The following is a 12,039-nucleotide window of genomic DNA, read 5'->3' on the forward strand; positions in this document are numbered from 1 at the left end:
GGTTCCCTAGGCTGTAGGGATCATCAACCTCAAGCTTGAATTAGTCTAGATTTTTCTGCTTTGGAGACTGGGTTGAAAATTCTTAGAACTGAGTGAAATGATAGAAAGACTGATTTGACAAATATTTATTGGGCACCAACCACTAGGTGTGCAAGGCACCATCTAGGCACAGGGGATACAGGTCAGGAAGGACTCAGGCCTTGGGGTTGAGGGCTGGGAGCAGGAAAGGCTGGAAGTGGAACATAAGTAAGCAATTGCTGTTGCCCTCCTCCGTGATTAAACATTGATGTTGGTATTGTATTATTTTGCAGGTAAAGATGAGCCCAGCAGCTACACATGTACAACTTGCAAACAGCCATTCACCAGTGCATGGTTTCTCTTGCAACACGCACAGAACACTCATGGATTAAGAATCTACTTAGAAAGCGAACACGGAAGTCCCCTGACCCCGCGGGTTGGTATCCCTTCAGGACTAGGTGCAGAATGTCCTTCCCAGCCACCTCTCCATGGGATCCATATTGCAGACAATAACCCCTTTAACCTGCTAAGAATACCAGGATCAGTATCGAGAGAGGCTTCCGGCCTGGCAGAAGGGCGCTTTCCACCCACTCCCCCCCTGTTTAGCCCACCACCGAGACATCACTTGGACCCCCACCGCATAGAGCGCCTGGGGGCAGAAGAGATGGCCCTGGCCACCCATCACCCGAGTGCCTTTGACAGGGTGCTGCGGTTGAACCCAATGGCTATGGAGCCTCCCGCCATGGATTTCTCTAGGAGACTTAGAGAGCTGGCAGGGAACACGTCTAGCCCACCGCTGTCCCCAGGCCGGCCCAGCCCTATGCAAAGGTTACTGCAACCATTCCAGCCAGGTAGCAAGCCACCCTTCCTGGCGACGCCCCCCCTCCCTCCTCTGCAATCCGCCCCTCCTCCCTCCCAGCCCCCGGTCAAGTCCAAGTCATGCGAATTCTGCGGCAAGACGTTCAAATTTCAGAGCAACCTGGTGGTGCACCGGCGCAGCCACACGGGCGAGAAGCCCTACAAGTGCAACCTGTGCGACCATGCGTGCACGCAGGCCAGCAAGCTGAAGCGCCACATGAAGACCCACATGCACAAGTCATCCCCCATGACGGTCAAGTCCGACGACGGCCTCTCCACTGCCAGCTCCCCGGAACCCGGCACCAGCGACCTGGTGGGCAGCGCCAGCAGCGCGCTCAAGTCCGTTGTGGCCAAGTTCAAGAGCGAGAACGACCCCAACCTGATCCCGGAGAACGGGGACGAGGAGGAAGAGGAGGACGATGAGGAAGAGGAAGAAGAGGAGGAAGAGGAGGAGGAGGAGCTGACAGAGAGCGAGAGGGTGGACTACGGCTTCGGGCTGAGCCTGGAGGCGGCGCGCCACCATGAAAACAGCTCGAGGGGCGCCGTGGTAGGCGTGGGCGACGAGGGCCGCACCCTGCCCGACGTCATGCAGGGCATGGTGCTCAGCTCCATGCAGCACTTCAGTGAGGCCTTCCACCAGGTCCTGGGCGAGAAGCATAAGCGCGGCCACCTGGCTGAGGTTGAGGGCCATAGGGACACTTGCGATGAAGACTCGGTGGCGGGCGAGTCGGACCGCATAGACGATGGCACTGTTAACGGCCGCGGCTGCTCCCCAGGCGAGTCAGCCTCAGGGGGCCTGTCCAAAAAGCTGCTGCTGGGCAGTCCCAGCTCGCTGAGCCCCTTCTCCAAGCGCATCAAGCTCGAGAAGGAGTTCGACCTGCCCCCCGCCGCGATGCCCAACACCGAGAACGTGTACTCGCAGTGGCTAGCCGGCTACGCGGCCTCCAGGCAGCTCAAAGATCCCTTCCTTAGCTTCGGAGACTCCAGACAATCGCCTTTCGCCTCCTCGTCGGAGCACTCCTCGGAGAATGGGAGCTTGCGCTTCTCCACGCCCCCCGGGGAGCTGGACGGAGGGATCTCGGGGCGCAGCGGCACGGGAAGTGGAGGGAGCACGCCCCATATTAGTGGTCCGGGCCCGGGCAGGCCCAGCTCAAAAGAGGGCAGACGCAGCGACACTTGTGAGTACTGTGGGAAAGTCTTCAAGAACTGTAGCAATCTCACTGTCCACAGGAGAAGCCACACGGGCGAAAGGCCTTATAAATGCGAGCTGTGCAACTATGCCTGTGCCCAGAGTAGCAAGCTCACCAGGCACATGAAAACGCATGGCCAGGTGGGGAAGGACGTTTACAAATGTGAAATTTGTAAGATGCCTTTTAGCGTGTACAGTACCCTGGAGAAACACATGAAAAAATGGCACAGTGATCGAGTGTTGAATAATGATATAAAAACTGAATAGAGGTATATTAATACCCCTCCCTCACTCCCACCTGACACCTCCTTTTTTCACCCGCCCCCCACCCATCGCCCTCCAGCCCCACTCCCTGTAGGATTTTTTTCTAGTCCCATGTGATTTAAACAAACAAACAAACAACAAACAAACAAAAGTAACAGAAGCTAAGAATATCAGAGTGCTTGTCACCAGCACACCTGTTTTTTTTTTCTTTTTCTTTTTCCTTTTTCTTTTTTTCCTTTATGTTCTCACCGTTTGAATGCATGATCTGTATGGGGCAATACTATTGCATTTTACGCAAACTTTGAGCCTTTCTCTTGTGCAATAATTTACATGTTGTGTATGTTTTTTTTTTAAACTTAGACAGCATGTATGGTATGTTATAGCTATTTTAAATTGTCCCCGATTCGTTGCTGAGCAAAAATGTTGCTGTTTCCAGTTCCGTTCTTAGAGAAAAAGAGAGAGAGAGAGAAAAAGACCATGCTGCATACATTCTGTAATACATATCATGTACAGTTTTATTTTATAATGTAAGGAGGAAAAACAGTCTTTGGATTAACCCTCTAGAGACAGAATAGATAGCGCTGAAAGTCTCTATGAGCTAAATGACTGTCTCTAAAGGGTTAAATGTATCAATTGGAGAGAAAAAAGGCCTTGAATTGACAAATTAACAGAAAAACAAAAAAAAAGTTTGTTCTATCATTTGGTTTTAAAATATGAGTGCCTTGGATCTATTAAAACCACGTTGATGGTTCTTTCTACTTGTTATAAACTTGTAGCTTAATTCAGCATTGGGTAAGGTAATAAACCTTAGGACCTAGCATACAATTCTATATTGTATTTCTCACAACAATGGCTACCTAAAAATATGACCCATTATGTCCTAGTTAATCATCATTTTCCCTTTAGTTTAATCTTGTAAGCAAAACTGATTATACCAGTATAAAAGCTATTTTGCTCCTGGTGAGAGCTTAAAAGAAATGGGCTGTTTTGCCCAAAGTTTTATTTTTTTTTAAAATAATGATTACATTGAATGTGCAACGTGCAAAAGCCCTGGAATGATTAAATACATGAGTAAAGAATTCATTTCATGAAGATACTTGTTTTAAATAATGTCTTTTAAAAAAATTCTGGCACCAAAAGAAATAGATCCAGATCTACTTGGTTGTCAAAGGGACAATCAGACGATAAACTTTAAGACCTCGTATACCATATTAAAAATAAGAGACTGCAATAAGGTTTGACAGAGGGTAACAGAGGAAAAAAATATATGATTTACTAGCACAACTTGGTACTATTTGCCATTTTAAACTAGAACAGGTGTATAAGCTAATATTGATACAATGATGATTAACTATGAATTCTTAAGACTTGCGTTTAAATGTGACATTCTTAAAAGAGAAAGAATTTAAAGAGTAGCAGTATATATGTCTGTGCTCCCTAAAAGTTGTACTTCATTTCTTTTCCATACACTGTGTGCTATTTGTGTTAACATGAAAGAGGATTCATTGTTTTTATTTTATTTTTTGATTTTTTCTTTTTTATTAAGCTAGCATCTGCCCCAGTTGGTGTTCAAATAGCACTTGACTCTGCCTGTAATATCTGTATCTTTTCTCTAATCAGAGATACAGAGGTTGAGTATAAAATAAACCTGCTCAGATAGGACAATTAAGTGCACTGTACAATTTTCCCAGTTTACAGGTCTATACTTAAGGGAAAAGTTGCAAGAATGCTGAAAAAAAAAATTGAACACAATCTCATTGATGAGCATTTTTAAAAAAAACTAAAAAAAAAACCTTTGCCAGCCATTTACTTGACTAATGAGCTTACTTACTCGGACTCAACATTGCAAGCGCTGTGAATGGAAAACAGAATACACTTAACATAGAAATGAATGATTGCTTTTGCTTCTACAGTGCAAGGATTTTTTTGTACAAAACTTTTTAAAATATAAATGTTAAGAAAAAATTTTTTTAAAACACTTCATTATGTTTAGGGGGGAACTGCATTTTAGGGTTCCATTGTCTTGGTGGTGTTACAAGACTTGTTATCCATTTAAAAATGGTAGTGGAAATTCTATGCCTTGGATACACACCGCTCTTCAGGTTGTAAAAAAAAAAAACATACATTGGGGAAAGGTTTAAGATTATATAGTACTTAAATATAGGAAAATGCACACTCATGTTGATTCCTATGCTAAAACACATTTATGGTCTTTTTTCTGTATTTCTAGAATGGTATTTGAATTAAATGTTCATCTAGTGTTAGGCACTATAGTATTTATATTGAAGCTTGTATTTTTAACTGTTGCTTGTTCTCTTAAAAGGTATCAATGTACCTTTTTTGGTAGTGGAAAAAAAAAGACAGGCTGCCACAGTATATTTTTTTAATTTGGCAGGATAATATAGTGCAAATTATTTGTATGCTTCAAAAAAGAAAAAAAAGAGAGAGAAACAAAAAAGTGTGACATTGTACAGATGAGAAGCCATATAATGGCGGTTTGGGGGAGCCTGCTAGAATGTCACACGGATGGCTGTCATAGGGGTTGTACATATCCTTTTTTGTTCCTTTTTCCTGCTGCCATACTGTATGCAGTACTGCAAGCTAATAACGTTGGTTTGTTATGTAGTGTGCTTTTTGTCCCTTTCCTCCTATCACCCTTACATTCCAGCATCTTACCTTCATATGCAGTAAAAGAAAGAAAGAAAAAAAAAAGGAAAAAAAAAACACAATGTTTTGCAGTTTTTTTCATTGCCAAAAACTAAATGGTGCTTTATATTTAGATTGGAAAGAATTTCATATGCAAAGCATATTAAAGAGAAAGCCCGCTTTAGTCAATACTTTTTTGTAAATGGCAATGCAGAATATTTTGTTATTGGCCTTTTCTATTCCTGTAATGAAAGCTGTTTGTCGTAACTTGAAATTTTATCTTTTACTATGGGAGTCACTATTTATTATTGCTTATGTGCCCTGTTCAAAACAGAGGCACTTAATTTGATCTTTTATTTTTCTTTGTTTTTATTTTTTTTTTTATTTGGATGACCAAAGGTCATTACAACCTGGCTTTTTATTGTATTTGTTTCTGGTCTTTGTTAAGTTCTATTGGAAAAACCACTGTCTGTGTTTTTTTGGCAGTTGTCTGCATTAACCTGTTCATACACCCATTTTGTCCCTTTATTGAAAAAATAAAAAAAAAATTAAAGTACACAATGTAAGCTTCTTGTGTCCTCATTTGACACACGCTGTAAATTACTTTCAAGAAAATAACAGGTTTTAAGAGAAGGCCAGTCAGTCTTTTTCAGGATTATTTCTATGGGCATTTTGATGCGTGTATTATACCCCAAAGGAACATAAAGTACTTACTATATTAAAATAGACATATCTCAAGCCATGGGAATAGTTTTTAGACTTTATAGTTCTAGAATAATTTTCAGGAAATGGAAGGTGTTTTCAGTTTGATGTTAAAAACTTTCTCTCCATCTCTTAGCAGTGATCCATTCAGATACAAATTTAAAACTTAGTGGTAATAGCATCTTAAGTTTTTATTTCCTTTGGATAGTTTGCTATTCTTGTCTAAAAGTTCTTTTCTATTCTCCCATCCCTATCTTAGAACATAATATAAACAAGGTTTTTAAAAAATAAATCAGCTTTTTCATTCTCACATAAGAGTCTTTTCTCATATCAAAAATAACCCCACCTCCCAAATCTAAAAATCCAGAAGTAATGGCAGGGTGGTGGTGGTGGGGGGGGGGGAGAGAGAGAGAGAGAGAGAGAGAGAGAGAGAGAGAGAGAGAGAGAGAGAGAGAGAGAGAGAGAAGAAAGAAAGCAGTAACCAGGAGGTTAGCCAGATGTGGCCAAATCTGCGGAATCAGCCACTGATTTTCTGAGGTGTACGGTGGTTTGCCTTGTGATTCCGAGTCCTAGGGACCCTAGACGGGATAGATTTTCTAGGTGTTTTTATAGGGTCTTCTTGGCTGATAGCAAATGAGGGTGGGAATACTCTTCAATTAATTATCTTTTGGCCAATCAATACATTTATGAAATGAAACATCATCTTTGAAGAGCAAGCTAAGTCTATTTTAAAACCCTTCCTTAGAAATCTGTGTCGTCAGTTATACAAATACCGCGTGTTGCAGTATCTATTTGCTTTATTAAAACACATACGTCTGTGATACTGTCTCCCCATTCCCAGTGTAGACGAATGGATAAGACATTGTTCTTATTTTTGTAAAAACCAAAACAAAAGCCATCCTGTTGTCTTCTTGTGGTAGCATTTTTTTGTTGCTCAGTTCTTATGCCCTGGTGCCTGTGAGGTGGCCTTTTCATGTAAAGCCTTCTATCTGAGGCAAGAATAGTTTTATCTTTCTAAAATAAAGAGAAAGTAGTAGGTGTTTTTTGTTTTTTTAAAGGCCCATTTGGGTGGGAAAGCAGAGAGTGGAGGCAGAGAGGAATCTGGTAAGAGGATTTGGGAGAGCATTATACCAGAGCTGAGATGGAATGGGATGGGCTGGGGAGGGGAGGTACCTTGTAGAACTTGATAATTGGCAGTGAACTGAGGGGAGGTATAAGTGTCTGAGATGAGGTTACTTCACAACTGAATCCAGAACGCTGGTCAAGACAGACAGAAATATCCCCCAGTGCCAGGCCAGTTTTAGATGTGTCTTCTCCACCATATTAAATGTCCATAAACTGCTGTGTGTCCCTACCACTCTTTTATTGGGAGCTATGAGTGCAGCTGTACACATTTTATATACAGTATTCGTATTAATTTCTCAGTATATGATGCTTTTAGTGTAATTAGGTTTTGCATCCTGACAGACAGAATTAATGGTGGATACTGTATACTTGTGTCTTCAAATTTCTTAAATCAAATGGGGAGCGAGGAGGGGTGCAAACATCTGGTGATAAATCACAGATTATGTTTGATTTACATGGTCCCGAAGTTAAATAAATTTACCAGGAGACAGGTTCTTCAGGGCACTTAGTCTCCTGACTTATTGAAGCCCTCTTATAAAATATGACTTCTGAAGCTGAGTGAACAATAGAAACATGAAAACCTACTCAACAAGAATATACCTTATAAATGACATCTTGTATCCAGAACCCTAAAATTAAAAATCTTAATGTAAAATAAACATTTCCAACAGTAGGATGAATCGTGATATCTTTTTAAAATGAGGAAATACTAAGAATGTTAACATTTTTCAAAATTCTCAAGTAAGGTTATATGACACTCCCGATGTGCCGATGCAATGTTCTCTACCTACCTGAACTGCTACTTGTAAAAACCTTCCTTTTTATCTTCATTTTGAGAACAACTTAATAAACAGGAATATAGCAAATACTATTTCTCACACACTTTAATCCAGAAATTCTTCCAGTGCAAGTGCTTCCTCCATCCTGAGATCATTTACTATCCTCTCTATTTAGGACCTACAAAAGGACTGACAAACACATTTTACACGTGGCTAAGAAGTGAGGTGAACACTTGGTTCTTCATTTGTATCAGCAATGGCAGGAAGTGTGAAGTAGCTGAGTTTTTCCCAGGGCATTCTGTGACAGAACTGTTTATTTAAATGCCATTTTTGTATATGCAATAAATATATACTGTATACATAATGCGTGAAGTGAGAATTTGAAAGGAAGTGGCGGTGAGGGTTAGATATCATTTCATTTGGAGAAATAAGGAAATGGGGTGGTTTATTCACAAACACTCAAAGTTTGTTAAAAGGTACTGGGATATTTCAGGCCTTCCTGAAAAGGAGTTGAGAAGCCTCAGGTCCCATCCTATCCTGCTTCAAACACTTTACTCACAGAGAATGAGGGAGGAAATACAGTGTTTTCTTTTTTTAAACCTCTTCCCCACTTTACAGAAGTATACACACACACAAACATCATTTATGACTGTGTTGTAATCGTGTGTTCTTCATTATGATTCTGTTACTCCATTGTCCCTGGGCCTGGTATGTTCAAGAATGTACCCGTCCCATTCTCTTTTTTTTCAGACAACTTCCCACTTAAAAAAGAAAACTTGTGGGAATTTTGCCGGTATGAGGATGGGATTGGGAGCGTTCGTTAAACCTGCTTGGAAAAATGTTTTTTAAAAGACTGTTAGCTTTTAAAAGGCATGAACCACTCAGCAAAGTTTCCTAAGTGTCTCCTAAGGCCCTGCAGCTCTCCCAGTTATGAATAAACGAATCCATTTTTAGAGAAATGGAGATCAGAATGCATAGGCAGAATTGAGATTATGTACATTTATTCCAGGGCTGCTGTAGCTACAAATTATAGACATGGGTTGTTGGGTATGCACTTTTCGTTTGCTGTCGTCTTGTTATCCCATTAGCCCGCTGTTTCATTTAGTAAAACACATGGCCAGTAAATCAGCCTTTAGGGGGATGGGCCTGTTTCTCTCTCTCTCTCTATTTCCCAGTGTCATCTATGGTCATGGGATGCAATTAATTCCTTCCTTTCAAATGGGAAAGGAGACCAATGCAGTTCACGTGGGTCATTGTACTCAAACTTGGCTGAACACAACTCAATGGTTGATCCAAATACTGTTTTTCCTTTCTGTAAAGTGGCAAAGACTACTTAAAGGGAGCATATGTCAGGTCTTCAGGAGACAGCAGAAAAGGCAATCTGAGTGATTTCTCCAAAGTCAATCCTCTAAAGTAGGACCCCCCCAAACCCATAGGGGGCTGTGCTTTTAAATGGCAGTGAACATGGTGCATGCCCATGCTATATTTTGTCTCTCAGTGCTGTAAGAATTGGTAGGAGGTCTAACAAAGGAGTTTGATGGGGTATCAGCTAAAGGGGCCTCAACGACAATGACGTAGGGCCGGACTGGGAACCGGATTCCCAGAGCCCACCTGGACACAGCAGGCCCCTCAACCCAGGTCTCTGCTGTTCAGGGGGGATTCGAGAGAGCAGCTGAGCTCCAGACCCTGGGCCTCCTCCGGAGCCAAGTCAAGGGAGAGGAGGCCCCAGGCCCCTGCTTCAGGTTGCCATGACAACAAGACCTGCAATGCCACAGTGGTAGCCCTCTTCCTCGGCACATCCGGACTCCCAGTTCTGCTGCTTCAAGTCAATGTACACAGCAAGGGAGGAACCCCGGAGGAAAATAACCACTCCCTTCTTCCCCTCACCATTGCCTTTCCCCCTTACAAAAAAGAAAAAAAAAAAAAAAGAAAACTGCATGTTTGAACGAAACTACAGGCAGTTTTTGGTGCAATTTGGGAGCAACTATTTTGGGTTCTGGTTTCCTCTTCAGAGATTTGTTCGCCTCTTGTAAATCGTTGGCTGCTTTGACGTTGAACTTGATGACATTTCATGTTTTCGTTGTGCTGCTTTTACATCAATTTTGATTTTTTGTTTCTTTATAATTTTATTATTATTTTAAGGAAATGTCCCCTTCCCTCTTCCCTCCCCTGTTCTCCTCAACCAAAGGACTGTTTCCTACTCAGTTTTCTCAGTCATAAGGGAAAGTGTTTCTTTCCAGGTGTGTCCCAAGTTTATTAGGACTATCATATGATTGCATAGGGGGTCTGGGTCCTTTGGGGGAAGGCAGGGAGGGAGATCACGGGAAAGGTAATCAGAGGTCAGAGATTTGGGCGGGGGGCTGTGGGGGGAAGACTGAGTTTGAAATCATGTTTAAGATGCCAGTGGCTCAACCTGTGGTTGATTTAAGTTATAATTGTAAAAAGCTAGTTAGAGAACAGACAATCTCTGGGCCAAGTCACACCTGTACTTTTTTTTTCCCCTCCTCTGTCTCCAACCTCTTTTTAGGTTCTTCACACACCCCCATTCGGCGTAGTACCCAGAGAGCTCAAGATGTGTGGCAGTTTTCGGATGGAAGCTCGAGAGCCCTTAAGTTCTGAGAAAATTTGAAGTCCCCAGGGGCGGGGTGGACGCGTGCCGCCTGGCCGACATCTGCGTGGTCTGTCATCCTGCTAGTTTGTGATGTTTTCTGACAGTAGCCTCCAAGAAGCCGTGTGCGCAGACAGAGTCCTGCAGAATCCTTCCTGCCTGGACCTGCAGTGCCATTTTATTTATATTTTTTAATAAAAAGTAAAAACAAAAAAACAGACCCGAATTGGAATAGTGAATCAGTCCCATAGAGAGGGCCAATGGACCATCGCTGTCCCGAGTGGTGTCCTGGCCCTTCTGAAACCAGCCAACCTAATTACCCGTATTGTGGAAATAAGCATGAGTCCCCAACCCCTTGTTTCTATACATTCTATGTTGTCTTTTAAAAAGTGTGCTTAACATTGACACAATAAATGTTGGAGCTTTAGGTGGTGTTTGCTTGTTCTTTAATTATTAATGTTTATAAGACAATGCAGCTGCTTATGACTTTGTACTTCTGTACCGTTTCCTGCAGACACCTATTGGGTGGGTACGAGGAGCAGATTTGAGGAATGAGTAGAAGGTGTAGGAGGGGAAATAGGTTACTGGTTATCTGATGGCATAAATTTTCAAGGAGAATCAAAATGCAAAACGTGGGAATAAATCATAGCAATATCATAATTAATGTAGTAGTAGTGTTGTTGTTTATTGATGCTGAAGTGTGGTTTTCCTAACTGTCTGACTTCTAATTTGCATACCATTAAATAATGCATAATATGGCACGCTGAATTCTGTTTTTCAAATATATGCTTTTGGTGGCTACCATGCAGGATTTGAATTTGTCTTTTAATTTAGCTCAAGAAAGAGAACGTCACAGGGTTAGTGGCAAATTCCAAGGAAGGTGATAAATGTCAGTGGTTGCTTATTAACTATTCTAATTTTAGGTTTCCAAACCTTTGGCGAATATATCTTAATGCAGACAAACAAACAAACATAAAACTTCTTTCTTATTTACATCAGGAAATTTGGAGCAGATTTTATAAGGAGGAAAATTAGAGAAGGAAAGACGTTCGCATCAGAACACACTATTGTAATCATAGTAATGCCCCATTTCTTAGAAATTAGTTTCGCAAATAAGGCAGGTCTACAAACAGGTGATAAAAATTCCTTCTGGTCCAGTTAATTTACAAATAATTTTTTTTCAATGTGATGTTTTCTATTGCCTGGAGATCCAGAAGAGATCTAGAAACAATATAGCATGGGAATGTCTCTCCTGTGTTAGCACACAAAGCCATAAGTGTTCGTGAGCACGCATGTATGGTTTGCACATAGATCAAGGATGTCCATTTGTAAGTTCACTCAAAGTTGTCTCTTCCTGCCAATAGCTGTGTGTATTGCAGGAAGGAGCTTGGAACAAGGGTCCCTCCTTGCCATAGGTTTATAAATAATAAACCTGTCTATTACAGATTTACATGTTGGCTGTGCACGTTTAAGTGGGGAAAATTGTACCCACTCACCCACTGGCCAGATCACCTAGCCTAGTGAGAAGATAACAAAATAATTGGCATCTGGATTCTTTCCTACTTATTCATCATAAATAATGATTCCTTCCAGTAGTATGCTGTCTTATACTTTATACAGTGCTTTCATGTACGTGATTTCATCTGATCCTTATTGGGACAGATCTTGTAACTTCCATTTTAGGATGAGGAGAGTGAGGCTCACCAAGATTAAGGGCTTCTCCAAGTCCCTGAGAGCCGAGAAGCCAGGTGTTCTGGTGTCTAGTCCAGAGCTAATTCCACTGAACTCTGTATCTAATCAAAGGGAATGTCTCTCCTGTGTTAGCACACAAAGCCATAAGTGTTCGTGAG

At 41.7% G+C, this 12,039-nt stretch overlaps 1 protein-coding gene across 8 annotated transcripts in view; it reads left to right on the top strand.

Annotated features, from left to right (window-relative positions):
• BCL11A (BCL11 transcription factor A) overlaps nt 1-10,616 on the top strand; it is a 99,685-nt gene extending 89,069 nt beyond the window's left edge. For 2 of the 8 annotated variants that reach the window (XM_033124745.1, XM_033124744.1), the window contains one exon: nt 312-5,546. In XM_033124745.1, the coding sequence (XP_032980636.1) occupies nt 312-2,332 (2,021 nt within the window). In that variant the 3' untranslated portion in view covers nt 2,333-5,546. Of the gene's footprint in view, nt 1-311; nt 5,553-10,108 lie in introns of those variants that run through there. The other 6 variants (XM_033124752.1, XM_033124750.1, XM_033124751.1 and 3 more) reach the window with 6 other exon arrangements.
• Nucleotides 10,617-12,039: the final 1,423 nt, after the last annotated feature.

Source organism: Rhinolophus ferrumequinum, chromosome 13 (assembly GCF_004115265.2).
Source record: "Rhinolophus ferrumequinum isolate MPI-CBG mRhiFer1 chromosome 13, mRhiFer1_v1.p, whole genome shotgun sequence".
Classification (NCBI taxonomy): domain Eukaryota; kingdom Metazoa; phylum Chordata; class Mammalia; order Chiroptera; family Rhinolophidae; genus Rhinolophus; species Rhinolophus ferrumequinum.